The 15936-nt window shown below is 44.0% G+C and overlaps 1 protein-coding gene across 12 annotated transcripts in view; it reads left to right on the top strand.

The window, feature by feature from the left end:
• FRMD4B (FERM domain containing 4B) overlaps nt 1-15936 on the top strand; it is a 393137-nt gene that overhangs the window by 363183 nt on the left and 14018 nt on the right. For all 12 annotated transcript variants that reach the window (XM_053298157.1, XM_053298156.1, XM_053298158.1 and 9 more), the window contains 6 exons: nt 807-948; nt 4180-4313; nt 4402-4521; nt 7814-8042; nt 12751-12807; nt 15476-15623. In XM_053298157.1, coding sequence (XP_053154132.1) covers nt 807-948; nt 4180-4313; nt 4402-4521; nt 7814-8042; nt 12751-12807; nt 15476-15623 — 830 coding nt within the window. The remainder of the gene's footprint in view (nt 1-806; nt 949-4179; nt 4314-4401; nt 4522-7813; nt 8043-12750; nt 12808-15475; nt 15624-15936) is intronic.

The raw sequence follows: 15936 nt of genomic DNA, 5'->3' as shown, positions 1-15936 counted from the left end.
ATTAAGCTCTTAAGTGCAAAAGCATGTTTCCGAGCCCACATGTGCCATAAAAGACTAACATAGCTTACATCAACCACTCAGAAGAGAAGAAGAGTCAGCTCTCCTTATTTTCAGTGCATCTCTGTCTGGTCACCTGGAGGCTCTTTGTACTCGCCATAGGTGGGAGGTTTTGCAGCTGCTTTTACAAGTTTGCCTTATATAGAGACTGACATGGCTATTGTTTTATCTTTGAGCTGTAACATAGGTAGTTTCGTATAATCTTTGGTTAAGGACTGCAGAAAGGCATTGGCCACATGTGCAAAGTGTTGAATCTATGCCTTGCCTCCACCACAGTAGAGACACAGTGAAGCTCTTCTCACGGTCCGTGAGAAGAGCTTCTTCTGGGTCTGCAGGGAGAGCCGGCTTAGCCCACTCTCCCCGCAGACAAGCAGCCACTCGTCGCTTTCCAGGGATCGTGGAAGTGGCCTCAGTGAGACAAAAGGCTAGGCCCTCCAGAGCTGCCTGTCCTGCTTAACCTTCTGACCACCAATGCTTTTACCAGACTGACCATCAATGTTATTGGTCTGCTAACACCATACTTTTATCTAGTGTTGTTATACCCCTTTTGCCTACTTCCCTCGCCCACCCGCTGTTTATTTTGAATAGGCAGTCAAGTGGTTTCTAATAATCAGTGTCCAGAAAATGTTAGGTCGTGAAGTTCTCAGTATAATGTGAAATATAGTCTTCAATTACTTTTTGCTAGATACTTGATATAACAGGATGATACATGTTCATTGTGGTTTGTGTCTACGTTCAAATTGCTTCAGGCAAAAATTCCCTCAGCCAGAAGTTTGGATGATATAGCAATGGACCTTACAGAGATGGGAACACCAAAGGTTTCAAAACTAGTGGCTTCAGAGGCCAAGAATCAACTTATTATGGCCAGTAACGGTAGCTTGATCTCGTCAGGTGAGATGTCTTGTTACAAACGTCTTTTGCCTGAGTCCTAATTATTGTGTTGTGAAACTCAGCTGCATGTGTACAATTAATGGGAGGAAGCTGCATTTTATCTCCTATGAAAAATCCAACTTTACACTTAAATCCAACTTTACACTTTAGCAGGGGTTACTCAGCAAGATTTGAATCGCAGAGGTTTGCAAAAAACAAACACCCATATATGTGGGATCTGCTTTTGCTGTGCCAATATATTTTATTTATTTATCACACACACACACACACACACACACACACACACACACACTCTACATGCAAAACCGGGCTAAGGGAGTGTGAACTGCCGGGATTGGTGGCAAAGCGGCCTAAGTACCTCCCTTTAAAATGAGGTTAAGGAAGCAAGCACTCCCTTAACCTCACTTATTTGCTCGTGTGTCTGCCATGGCTGCTTGCAGCCACGGTTGGCACACTCGGTGGGGGATCCCAATGGAGCTCTGGCGGGGGGGGGGGAATGTGTGGTGGCACGTCCCGGCACCCCGACCCTCGGAGCTGCAGGGAGCAGCCGCCAGTCATCTGGGTGGGTGATCCACCCACCCAGGGAAGCCAGAACGATTGTCTGTGGGAAGGGCAAGTGTAATCCGCTCTCCTCGCAGACCGCCCCAGAACTCTTCACTGATTGTGCCGTGTTGTCCATGGGGTCTCCCATCCAGGCATGATCAAGTCAGATTTGCTTCACCTTCGAAAGGCTGCTGCTCCATGTGTCTTTATACTCTGGACTTCTTAAAGCTTTTAGCGGGACAACAGGCACCTTTTCAAGAGGTAGCTCTTTTATATTTAGTAGGGGGAGAATATCTTAACCCAGTACTTTTAGCTGAAAAGTGGTATATAAATAACAATAACGAAGCAGGTTATACTGGAAATGAAAATGGATTCTGTTTTCAAGTCATTCTAGTTGCTCATTGTGTTCATAGCTTCTTCAAATTAGAAAAGTGTCAGCAAATTAGAAAAGTTACCAGAGTCTTATGGAGACTTATTGCTTTCACATGGCTCCAGAGGAGATGGGATTTGTTCACTTTGTGGCACGGTGCCCAGGATTTTTCTCACAGTGAAATCAGGAGTGCCTTGGTTGTTATGTTGTCTTCCACAGTGCTTTCATACTGGGTAACTAGTGCAGTGGGGAGATCCCATGGTCTTTAAGTACAGCCTCTCTCTTATTCAGCTGGTAACTTATACCCGTGAAGAATTCCAGGGAGATGGGATGATGGGTCCCTCCTTGTTCCTAGCTCCCTTTCTAGTGCTGTCATTCTCTGGCTTTTCCAGACTCACTTGCCTGGTTATTAGGCTAGTACAACACTGAAATCCAGAGCATCTTCAGTGCTGCCTTACAACCCCCTCTCCACTTAGAACAAGAGAGAGTGGCCGGTCTCAGCTTATGCCGACAAGACAGAGTCCCCTCATCCTTTTTACATTCCACATACCCAAACTTATAGCTGGCTAATACAACTCCTCTTGATACAGTCCTACGGAACCTGTTCCCTCCCAGGATCTTAATGCCCAGTCTCACTACAAGTAGAATATCCTGTCCAACCCTGTCCTAAGTGGCTGGCTCAATAACAGCACCAAGGAAGGAAATGTTCCCATTCTATCTTTTGCCAATCTGGTGCAGGCAGTCAACACACTCCTGAAACACAGGTTTACCCAGAGCAACTTCAACCCATTCAGCTATAGGCAGTACCTATAATTGTATTTAAGAGAGTGCCACCTTCTTCATGATTCCCGCTGATCACCGGGGGAGGTCTGGTTGCAGTTGCCACTGGCTTGCTTGATGGCAACCCAAAACTGGGTCTTCTCTACGGTAGCCCTGAGGCTCTAGAACACACTCCCAAATGAGATCAGAATCTCCCCACCTCTAGTTGTTTTTAAACAACTTCTGAAAACACACCTGTTTTATCAGGCTTTTAGATTATTAAGTTTTAAAGTTTTATTAATTTAATGGTAATTTTAATCGGTTGACATGATTTTTTAGGTTTGGTTGTTTGATTGTAAACTGCACTGAGATTTTATATAGGGCAGTATATGAATGCGATAAATACATATCTTCTCTTTCTGCCCCACCCATCTGGCCTAGAAGTCTCAAAAGTCAGAGGCTCCCTGTATGTTCTCTCCTCCTCCTCCAGCACATGTTGTCTATAGATACAGCAGCCATCTTGCTGTTCTGTATTCTAGGATTTGTAGATGGTACACTGAATAAAAAGTCTAGCTTTGCAGGGTTGTGTCACACTGAAGACGGAATCAAACTCCCCCTTGGTTTTGAACTCTCTACAAGAGAAGTAAGTTGTGATGGGGGCGGCCCTTAATCTGTCTTCAGTTGTGTTCACATTAAAAACGTTGAGGCTATTCTCACGACCACAGGAAAGCGGGCTAAGGGGAGCCCAGCCCGCTTTCCTGTGGTCATGGGAACTTCTGGGAGCTGCATGGCTCCCTGCTGTTAGCCTGCTTTAGTCCCCCCCCCGCCCTTAAACGAGGTTAGCAGAGCAAGCGCTCCGCTAAACCCATTTTACTGATTGTGTGGCGCGGAGTAGACCCCTGACCAGGAGACTACAAGCAGCCTCCCGGCCTCGGGGGTCTCACTAGGATGCCCAAGGGGGCATCCTGGGGGTTCCGGGGGCTGATCAGCCACCGATCTCCACTGCCCCTACTGGCTCCATGACGGAGCCGGTAGTCATGAGGGCAGCCGATCTGGCCACCCAGGGACTATCCCTGCTTCTCTGCAGGGAGAGCAAGCCTGCTCTCCCCACAGAGCCCAGTAAGGCTCTTGAGTAGAGAGCATCCTTGTTTAGCAAAGCCTGCAGTCTTTTTAGTAAGCAGTGCTGTCCACAGATGCCTGTAGTTCTTGGTCTACAAGGGATATAGAAAAGGTGCTTGGAAAAGTGATCCTAATGAAGCTGAAAATCTCAAAAGGTAGAAATCAAACAGCATTTTAAATGAAATTAATGCATGTTGTCCATTTGTGTGGGCTTAAGACTTCTTCATACACTGTAGGTGCCATTAAGCAGAATTTGTACATTTCTGTGTTACTTGGCTGGAAATTGAGGATATCCATTGAATTTCATTGTAGTGAAGGTATATACCGTACTGATGATCCACTTTGAAAAGCCCACCTTGAACTAAGAAAAGATGTAAGTTAACACCCACTGTTGAAGGTCAAGGAAATGAATCCACATTAAAATTCATTTGCTCTTCCAGGCTCACAAGATTCAGAGATCAGTGAAGAACAAAAGAAAGAGAAAATCTTGGAACTGAAAAAGAAAGAAAAGCTTTTACAAGAGAAGCTGCTTCAGAAAGTTGAGGAGCTGAAGAAAATCTGTCTGCGGGAAGCGGTGAGGTCTATTCTTTGTTGGCCATCAGGTTGTATGTTAGAACTCATTCCTTTGGAGGTCCCTCATGGTTTTCCCCCCCATTCCATAGGAACTCACTGGGAAAATGCCAAAGGAATATCCACTTAATACAGGAGAGAAACTTCCTCAGGTCAGAAGGCGTGTAGGCACAGCATACAAATTGGATGGCAACTTGCTTCCCAGCGAGGAGGTATGTATGTTCAGCCCTTTCAAGTTCTCATTAGCAGGCAAAAATAGGGCAGGCAAAAGTGCTAGAGGAATGTCTTTTAAAATGTTGCAACTTCTCTTGGCACTTGTCTCTCTTTCCTTTTTGGCTCAGTCAGGTCAGTGAGAAGCAATCTCAAATCGGAGGATTGCTGGAAATATGTGTAGACATGTTCTGAAACAAAGCTTAAACTGCTCTTAATCGTTTGTGTGCCGGTTTCAGTCCTTACGTAATGACTTTAAAAGCTACCTGGCTCCAGTAAAAAGCCTGATTATTATTTAAATTACTGGAATTTGGACCACTGATTTCCATGAAACTTGCAGTGCACAGAAATGGACTTACTCAAATGTTTGCTCTACTATTATATTACAGTTGAGACATTACACCCTGCTTTCTAATGTCTTGGAGCTAGTGGTTTTATGCTCATGTTAGTCGGAAGTAGTGCCCCATATGGACAGTGTGAATTCTGTAAATTACTACTGTACTCCAGTGGATTTGGACTTTAAAAAACAACAACATTGTGCCATATTAATTTGGCAGAGTCCTTAATACCCACTAAATTTATGTAGAATGTGCAGCCATACTGCTATTATATACATACAATAACCTATTATTGTGGTACCTACTCAAAGCAACTGGCTAAATAAATATAAAGGGAAAGACATCCTATATAATAAAAGGCTAAGTGAGTGGCCGTGGCTTTGGAATGTTGGGGATCTGCGTCCCTGCCTCCCTGGGCTGTTCTGGGCCTGCGCAAAGCGCAGGCCCAGAAGAGCCCAAGGGACACAGGACCTCAGACACCAGTGTCCCACAGCCATTGAGCCCAAGGGACACAGGACCGCAGACACCAGTGTCCCACAGCCACGGGCGGCCATTGAGCCCAAGGGACACAGGACCGCAGACACCAGTGTCCCACAGCCACGGGCGGCCATTAGCCGGTGTGTGGCGGCGGGGGAAAGTGGCCGAGGCACAGCGAGAGGAGGCCGAGGCAACCAGAAGCGGCCGCCCTGAAAAAGGCGAGGGCAATGGCGGAGGGGGAAGACCGAGACGGGGGACAGGGAAGCTGGGCGAGGTGGCGGCGAAGCCACCAACGAGGCCCCCGCCCGCTCACAGCCGCCGCCCCCGCCTGCTCACCCGCCCTCCCAGCTGCCCAAAATGAAGCTGGGCGAGGTGGCGGCGAAGCCGCCAACGAGGCCCCCACCCACTCACAGCCGCCGCCGCCGCCTGCTCACCCGCCCTCCCAGCTGCCCAAAATCACCTTCCCCGCTCCCCCCCCAAAAAGATTAAGGGCCAAAATGGCCCATGAGAAGGTCGCCGCCCCCGCCTATCGCCCTCCCGCCCACCCAGCTGCCGAAGACCACCTTACCCGCTCCAGCCCGAGGGAAAAGAGGAGCTCACAAGCAGAGCTCCTCTCTGTGCTAAGTCACTGCTCAAACTGCCGCTATGGACGCAAAGGACGCCTATTGTGTCCATTGCGACAGTATGGGCAGCAGCTTAACACAGAGAGTAGCTCTGTTCCTGAGTTCCTCTCTTCTCCTTCGGGCTGGAACGGGTAAGGTGGGCTCCGGCAGCTGGGTGCGCGGGAAGGCGATAGGCGGGGGCGGCCACCTTCTCATGGGCCATTTTGGCCGTTATTCATCCATCACCACCCCCCCAAAAAAGTAAAAGCAAAATAAGGAAGAACAAAAACAGAGACAACAACAAAAACAAAAAGAGAGAGGGGACAAGGGGGGAAAAAGAGACAGAAAGAGAGAGAGAGAGAGAGACAGAAAAGACAGGATAGAAAGCTAGCGCCCGTTATCATAACGGGCTTAAAAATACTAGTCCTAGAAATAAATGGTGGCTGCAATGTAAACACACAAGAGTATGGCTGGAACTACATGGCAGGGACCAATCATATGGCATCTTCCAACCTGATCTGCACACTGTGGGTCGGGGTAGGCAACCTTAGCATTCTAGTTGTCGCTGGATTACAACTGGCGAGTTGTAACTGCCAAAGGTTGCCTACCCCTGCTGTGAGTCTTTGTGAAGGAGCTCTAAGATTGGCTACAGACTGAGTTTGTCAGGCTTTGTACTTCAGCCAATTGGGTCCTTTCACAATCATATGAATTTCCCCATTCAGAACGATCCTATTGCTCTCATCAAAGGTAAAAAGCCACATACTTCCAGAAACATGAAACTATTCTATCCCACCAAGCTGCTGACTGGACGGGAAAGAAATGCATTTGCAGTTTGGCACTCTAAGAACATTAAGTAGCTTTGTGGTGGGCATAGCACATCATCCGCAGTTCTGACAAACTATTACATGCCACTTCTTCGCTGTCTGTATGAGGCAATCTGGGCTTCTCTTTGTCAGCTGGAAGAAATGGCAAGCTAAATCGGTTTGGGGCTTTTTTAAATATAGCTCTATGGCTACAGAAGTAGTATAGTAAATCTTGAGATCTACCTGTGCTTCATACATCCAAAGAGCTGCTTCTTATGTAAAATTTTAAGCAAATGGGACTCCTCTTGCCTAAGATGCATGTGATGAGATCTGGCGATTACAAGTAGCCAGGGGCTACTTCAGAGTTCATGAATCTTCTCTCAGAAGGCATAAAATGAATATATTCGGATTCTCACATCCCCTGTTTGCATATTATCCTGTATTTCAAAAGTAACTTGAGAAATTGCCTAAAGGCCGTGGCTGGCTGGCTGGCTTTAGTGGCTTATGGGCATTTAGCATCTCTCTATCTATTTGATCCCATCTCCTTCACTTCATCAAAGTGAACTTAGCAAGAGATCCCTTTGTATATACTTCTATAAAAGCTTTTGAAGCAAAATTGCCGCTCACATAATAGGGCACAGTCCTGATATGTTTCGTGTTATCTTTCATCTGTGGTTTTTCTAATTGTTTACAAACATTGACTAATAAAAGCTTCCAACAATGTGGGCTTTATTATATTACTAAACCCTTTGCAAAAAAGCTTGACAGCAGTTTGTGTTCAGCATGGCAGGACAAATTCGTTGATGTCTGTGGCAAGATCTTGGTGTTTACATTTTGGAAGGAGGGTGTGGAAAAGGTATCCTGTTGTAAAACTCCTGATGATGCCACAGTAAAACTGAGGAGCATAGTCAAGAAAGCTTGTTTATCTCACCGTATCTCCTAATCCTGTGGTAGCATTGGTTCTACAAGACCCCCCTCCCCCCACACACACACTCTCTCTCTCTCTTTATTGTTCGGAAATAAATTAGGTTTATCTTTGTCCTATTCACATCCCTAATTTTTCTATCTGTTTAGGACCCAGATCTGCAGAATCTGGAGAGCAACTTTGTCATACAACAAAAGCTAGTGGAAGCTGCGAAGAAGCTTGCCAGTGAGCAAGACTTGTGTAAAAATGTGAAGAAGAAAAGGAAGCAGGAATATACAGAGGCAGTGAAAAAACTTCAGGAGATTGAAAATTCCATTAATGAGTATAGGATAAAGTTTGGGAAGAAACCTGCACCGAAGTCGACCCTGACCTTACCAGGTATCAAAAATCCCCCCAATGTATCCAGTAAGAGAGAGCAGTCTTTGCAAGTATCTTTGTGTTTGCTTTATTCCCATGGAACAAAAATATAACTATCTATCTATCTGCCTATACACACACACAAACACACACACTTTCTGAGCAATCTTTTTCCTTTTGATACAATCTTGATACAACTGAGAGACAACAATGCAATTCTTGTACCCAGCAAAAAAAATCAATAGGTCTTCAGCAAAGTCTGTAGCTTACCTATAATCTACCCGGTGTGTTTTCTGTAAGATGTGGTTAAAAGGGAATACAGGCAAAGTGTAGCACAAGCGCAGGCATGTTTTGAGAGAGAAGACAATCCAAAGAATTGCTGTGCATAGAAGGGCTGGCGGCAGCATCCTTCCAGCCGAAACCAGTGCAGTACCTGATTCTTTAGAGTATTGGATGCTGCTGTCTTGTTGATTTGAGCAGAAATTGACTGCCATGTACATGATCTCTCAGCTTATTATGATTCAAGCACATAATTAAAGCATGGCTTTTTATTTTTGCTCTGTTGGGTCCCAACAAGCTGGGAAAGGAAAAGAGCTCATTGGAGGTTTTGAATTCCCCAAAAGACGAGAAGAGTGAAGTGTGTGTAATTCTATATGTAGTTTGCCTTACAAGAGTTTGTAAAGTAATTATTGTGATGAGGAACTGCTAATGTTAAGACTCCTAGTGAAAGAAGGGTACTAGGAGAAGATGAATATTGCAGTCTTCGAAGATCTGGAATTGTTTTTTTTTTAAATGCACATAATGTCATCAATGTACATAGCGCTTTACAAAAACAAGAGGAAAGATCCCTGCCCCAAGGGGCTTACAAACTAAAATCTTACAGTGGAATGTGTGTAGGAGAGCAGCTTAGTTGACTTGTATTGGAAAAATCAAGCCATTGCAGGAAGAAACTTAAGGAGTTAAATTTAGTTTACCAAATGAAACTTAAGAGGATTAGAGTGATTATAATGTTCCAACATCTTCACAGGGAGAAAATTACTTGATACTAAAATGGTCTTTTTATGCAAGTAGAGGAAAACATGAGAAGCATGAGTGGTTTGATCTGAATGCTGGATAGTTCATATGTTGGCATGAGTGCGAATCCATGAGTTGATTTCATTGTCTGCTGTGGGTCAATGAGAAATCCATTCTTTCTGGTCTGGCCTGCTCTCTCGTTGGCTGCCACTGTTTGATGTGTAACTGAGCCATGGGATCTACCCACCCGCCAGCACGCTGGCTGGTGTGACTGCTTTCCTGACATCAGCATGGTTTCTGAAATGGAGGTGGCATTGGGTCATCTGCCTTGGACTTCAGGACTGGAGTTTGTATCATGCTCCTGTCATTTAGTGTCAGACTTCAGCTTGGAACAGCATTTGACACAATAACATGTGCATGGCTTGACTATTGAGTGTGGTGACTGTGTTCAAGGACTGCTAGATTTACTTTTTTAAAAACACATTAAAATAAAGACTAGTGGACAGTTTATAACCTTTTGTTGTCTTGTACCAAAGACAGTGCTATATGTAGAGTTATATTGTAGAATTTGGAGTTCAATAGTGTAGACCTATTTTTATTAGAACGGTTCCTGATAAAAGTATCTGCATTGAACTTCCTACATCTAACTTCCTACAGTCAGGTTTTGTGGCCAACTCTGAAAGATGGTCAAGAGGCCATGGAACCGTTCCAGTGCTGAACACCTACAAAGGGAGGGTCTGTGTTTGGAAAAGGTCACACATAGGTGTCTGTAGATGAACGTGAAGCCCAGTTGACACCATTTGTTTCTAGCAAAAGATTCAGGAGTAGAAATTGCATGGGGTTGTGGGGAAGGTAGAGAAAATGAAGGGAAGGCTATGTGTGTGAGAGAGAGATTTCCACTAATGTGCTTTGGAAAAACAGAAGGAATATGGCATGGTGAGTAGAAACTGGAGGGCATTAAGAGTAAATTATTTGTATGTTCACCTCTGCTCTTAACGATCTATGACATAAATATACAGTGTGGTAGCAAGGCAGGAAATTCCTCATGGACTGAATATGGCAGTACCTACCTCCTTTGTGCAATCTCTACTGTTTTAACATGAGAAATGTTGACTCCTGTTGAATTTGGAACACATGGTCTGGTCTGAAGTATATTATGTCTGGAAGAAATCCTGTTGAAATAAAGTACAATTAGGATTTAGGAGTTAGGCAGAACCAAGTCCTAAAGCTATCTCAAGACCATTAAGTGGGAATGGTATGCTTGGACTTTTATTTTTATTTTTTTTAGAATTACTTTGAACAAAGAGGTGGCAGAAGGAATGTACACATGTGCTGTGGAGGAATAAATGAGGAAGACACTTTTGCAGAGAAGAGACATGGACTTGGGCAGCATAACACCATAGTTGGTGCTACTTGAGCAAGCCCTAACTTGAAGCTTTTGTTTGCTTCCATTTTTTATCCACTCAGCTTTTTGTTTCATACACTGATAAGTTCACTGATAAGCCTCCATGTTGCAGCAGCCATCTTGAGGAGCAATGACCCAAAGTGTGGATTGTCAGAGATCTGTGAATTCAGGCATATCGGCAAACCACAGCTAGCATGATCTGTGGTTTGCAATCTGGTTTCAGAGTAGCCCTCTTCAGACATGCATGTCACTCACATACAGTGTCTCAAGAGCAAGCTTGGACATCTTGTCCCTCCCAGTGCCAACACATCCAGAAGCACATCACCCTCCCTGTGCTTTCCACACTTACAACATTTTTCTGCAGAGGCAAACCCTGTAAGTACAATGGCAGCCGTTTCCATGATCAGAAGGCTGGGATACCCTAGCCTTCCGATTGCAGTTGCACACCCAGGCCCCAATAATGACATATATGATTGGAAGAACAAGGGCCACTTTTATTAATTAAATTTACAATTAACCTGCAATGACGAACACAGAGTGCAGGTACCACCCATGTGAGTCAGCCTCATAAGGGGGACTGCCCACAGCAGGGCCAAGGACTGGGTGTTAATTCAGTCTGGCTCCAGGTGCACTGCAGACATCCTCACCACCATGAGGTTGTATCCCTGCTGAGGATCCTGCCCCATCCCACCCAGGCCGCAAAACACTGAGTGGTGGGCCCCAGCCTCTGAGTTGGGGCAGCCTCTGAGTAGGGGCAGGTCCCAGCTCAAGGGCCGCAAAACCCTCAAGGGCTGTTCCTCAGCTTCCTGCTTGCCTTAATTGGGCCTCCAGTCGAACACCAATATGAGACAACCTACCCCAGCCCACACTCCCCTGCAAAGTGACCGAACATCCTAAACCATGAAACTCTACCAAGAGAATCAGTGAGAAGTAGGTGAAAAAAGGCCACCCCCAAAGACAATTGGGTATGACCCAAAAAATTCCTACTTGGCCCCCAAAAGGTGACCGGGTAACCCTCACTGGGTGTGTGGGTGCCATGCCCCACAGCAACTGTGCCTGAGTGAAGGGAGCCAGCCGCTTATGCAGCCGCTTCAGTTGGCCGGCCCCCCTCATGTGCCGGGGAAACAAAATGGTGGCCCCTGTGCCCATCGATGGGGCCAGGTGCATAACTCCACACACACACACACACACACACACACACACACACACACACACACACACTACGAAGTGTGGCAGCGGGGAGTGGTCAAATAACCAACTCACAATAGCTTAAGCAATAACTCAAGGACAAATTTTCATCTTTTATTAATTTCCATTTCACAGTGTACAGTATTGACATTTTTTTAATGCACATTCTCAAGGTCTTTGCTAAACAGGGCAATTGTAAAGAATAACCTATGGATAATTCTATATTTACAAGCACACTGCCCATTGTAAAGAGCTTTCCTCCTTGTGAATGGTGGCCACCTAGGCACTTAAGAGGTGAAAAGCACTTTCTGTCAACATCTTTATCCTGGATCTGCTGAATGCTCTTCTTGGTGCTTTGTAACAAGCTACTCTGGCATTAGAGAGCCATCCCCAGCCATCTGAAATAACCATTTGCCTCTCAAAGTGCAGCTTATTTTCAGAAGGTTGAGGACTGCTTTCTGGTACCGCAGTGCATCTATTGCAGCTGTGGTGTCTTTGGAGCAGCTCAATAGAAGACACTGTCTCAGGGTACAGCAGCCTTGGTCTCCGGTGTCCTCTGGGAATAGAAGATTAATTGTGTCCTTGGCTGTTGTACCCACAGCCTTGTTGGTGTCACGTCTTAGGCAGTGTGCTGGCATATCCTGGCTGACTGCAGAAGGCTCTGGAATGGCTCCTGCACATTGCAAAGTGGTTAACACTTGTGCAGAGCAGCAAATGGGGTGTGTGTGTGTGTGTGTCCCAGCTCAGTAGACAAGAGTATGATACAAAAGAGAATTTTGAAAATTGCAAATAGGCTGACTTGTCTGGCATCATTTCTCATATCATGACACCAATGACTACCAGTAGTTAAATCCTCTGAACATGCTACAGATTTTGCGAAGGAATCTAACATTCCAGCAATCAAGATGCAGTTTTGGATTTTGTTTGTTTTTAAGTGTTGGGTTTCTGCTTATGTTGTGTTCTTGCTTTTTAATATTCATCTTGTTAAATTTCAGTCTCCATTCTACCCTAACTTGTATGTGTACATATACCTGAGGGAGTCCTATGTATGTCTATACCTTCTGTTTAATATTCACGGTTCCGACTTGATTGTATTAAAGATTATTTTTCTTTATCCCACAGATGAAATAATTCCATCTGAGAGCAGCTCTTTGTCAGATACGACAACATTTGAAGATGGTACGTGACTGTTGCATTTCCGTTCAAGTAAATCATGAAATTTGTGAAATAATTCTAAATCATGCAATCCTAAATCATAGTGTAAAACTGGGTATAGTCCCAACATTTTCAGGAGGGAGTTCAAGCATAGCCAGAACATTGCATATACAATTCAAAAGATGTAACGCTGAAGTTTGGCATGTATCTATTTTATACAATTTTATTTTTACTTTTTCCTTATGAGACAAATTGTGGAGAAACATTTTACCAACCTTAACTAAAACTTACAGTATAGCAGCTTAATCAGCTGTGTGCCTCTTCCCATCCCCTAATGCCACCATTGTCTGTCTCTCCACATGATGCTTTCCAAAAGAACTTAACTGCAGGGGGGGCGGTGTTGAAAGTATGGGAACACAATCACTTAATTGCCCTAAAAGACAGAACTCCCTCTTTAATACATAAAGCAATTATTATTATTTTATATTTTTTCAAGATCCCCAGGATTTATTTAATTGCCATAATGACATTTGGGTTGGCATTTCCTGCCACCTAAAAGTCAGGCTGGGTTAAATAGCCATACTCTTTCAGGTAGCTATTAATCCTCAGGACACACCCTCCCTCCCTTCCCATTTATTCTCCCTTAAGCAGAAAAATGTTGGTTTTTCTCCTAAGTGTCATTTTGAAATTTCATGCTATAAACTTTTCTGATTGGCTACTCCCAAAAGTAAGGATTCTGATTCTACCAATATTATAATGCAGATGACTTGAAGTTCTGACCACTCAGCTGCAGCTGATTTTATTTTTGGGTAAAATGAGAAAAGAATGCAGCCTTCAACTTTTCTGTACAATTTTTTAAAAGAACTTTTGAGTTGCTGTTGGTTTATACTGTGAATAATATTAACAGACTAGAGAGAGCCTGGATTATTGACAAGTGCCTCCACCTAAGCAAAATTTACTAAAAAAAAAATTAAGTATCCCCTTAAGAGGCCTTCTAGATGTGGCTGTTACATATGGGATAAGTCTTCTGTCTGATCTAAGGATAAGTTGCTGCAAAGTGGGTTCTTGACTTTTAGTCGGGTTTGAAATTGATAGAACACATCATAAATGAGGACATTTGTCATCTTTAAATATAGTAGCTTGCCTACCTTTACCGTCTCACCACTGCTATTGTGCTCTTGCATAAAATGAAATGGGTCTCTTCAAGGAAAGATAGAACCAAGAAGCAGTGGCTTTCAATCAGCCATTTGCTTCCAAGCTGATCTATCCAAGCATAGATTCATGAAAATGACTTTTCTTCTTCTTCCCATGTCAGTGTGCAGATCTGAATGTGCATCCATGTATGCAGCTTCTATGCTAACATAGAAGAAAAGAGAATGCTTCTATATAATCTTGGCCCCATAAAACTTCAGAAATTCTAAAATATCTACAGCCCCTGGGACTGTAGATATGAGGTCGGGGGAGAATAATCTCCATTATTGAAGGATGTCTGAATAACACCTAGCTGGGCAGAGCTACTCCTTCAAAGTGCTCCTTCTCATATTTAGCAAGGGGACAGTAATGGACCCTATTCAATGCAACATGGAGTACCTCCCTAGTGCTTCTCTTTAGATCAGGGCTGCTCAACTTTGGCCTTCCAGATGTTTTTGGACTACAGCTCCCAGCATCCCAGGCCACAGTGGCCAATAGTTAGGGATGATGGAATTTGTAGGAGGGCCAAAGTTAAGCAGCCTGCTTTAGACTGTGAGCCCGTCGTCTTCTTTTTAGTATATAAATCACTTTTTAAACATTGCTATTGAAAAGTGATATGAAAGTGGGAACTTTGGTTGAAAAACGGTATATAGATATTTGTCATATTTGTATGTTGTTGATGATGATGATGATGATGATGATAATTAATAATAATGGGCTGCCCACTGGAAGGTTTCTGCAACACAGGTTGCAAAACCCCAAGAAGTTGCATTGAAAGTGGCACACTGAGGAACACAGGTGGGGGCGGGGAATCACTCTGCAGAATTAGTGTTCAGTTAGGACTTTTCTGTCCACTGTCCTAGAAAGCCCAGTGTAACTGTAATCTCTGACATCTTTAATACCCGTATGAAGTTATTTTCTGCTTTTAAACAAGTTGAGATTTTGCTGTGATTGTCACACTGCATTAAATTGACTCTTCATTCTGGGACTTTGCAGACCAAACAATATGTTTTGGTAACAGATATTTTTAAAAGGTACACCCCCCACCCCGGCACTGTCTTATTAAGAATGAACATAGTATGATAGTATGCTAGAGTTGCAAGGGACCAGGGAGGTTTCATGTCCAGCCTCCTGGTCAGTGCCAGAAACTGTAGTAGCATCTCTGAAAGATAGCTGTCCAGCTGCTTTTTGAAAACCCCCGAGAAAAAGAGGCAACCACTGTACAAGGCAGACTTTTTCCATCTGATGGCACTTGGCTAACATTTTAATAAATTCATTCATATGGTATATTCTATAATGCTTCTTTCCTTTAGTATGGTATAGCTTTCTGCATAGTCAAAACCTTTATGGTAAAGTACTTTGCATGTCAAGAGCGATTCCCCTAATTTAAGGATGTGAAGGTTGCTAAGGTCACACACACACACACACACACACACACACACACACACACACACACACCCTCCCATCCCTCTCAAGTTTTAATTATGTTTTCTTTGAACAGGCAACGATTCCCTTTCTGTGCCAGGCCCAAGAACAAACTCTCTGCCAGTTTCTCCCAAAACTCCACCCCCCAAATCTCTTGCCGTGGAGAGAATCCATCTCAGGAAGTCTTCTATGAATGAGCAGCTTCTGGAGTCCAGACACTCCCGGTACGGAACTTCTGGCATTTCCAAATGTAGCCGCTTTACTTTATTGGCTTAGTTTTGCTTGGAGGAATTCTATGCATGGTTACCCACTTAATGGGAGGAGATGGTTAAAATTCTCCTTGTCAATTAGTTGTCTTTCTGCTTCTAAAAAGTGTGTTTGTGTTTGTTTTGAAAACAACTCATTGGCTCTGGAATGAATCCTCCACTCATTGCACCCCCAGGTCCCAATAAAGCCCAGACAGACATAATTGGAGGAAACTGGGGCTATGTTCTAATATTGTTGTAATATTACCTTGTAATATTACTATGTTGGAAT

The sequence above is a fragment of the Hemicordylus capensis genome, chromosome 2, assembly GCF_027244095.1.
Source record: "Hemicordylus capensis ecotype Gifberg chromosome 2, rHemCap1.1.pri, whole genome shotgun sequence".
In the NCBI taxonomy this organism is placed as follows: domain Eukaryota; kingdom Metazoa; phylum Chordata; class Lepidosauria; order Squamata; family Cordylidae; genus Hemicordylus; species Hemicordylus capensis.
The sequence above is the reverse complement of the archived record's forward strand: the minus strand, read 5'-3'. Positions and strand labels throughout refer to the sequence as shown.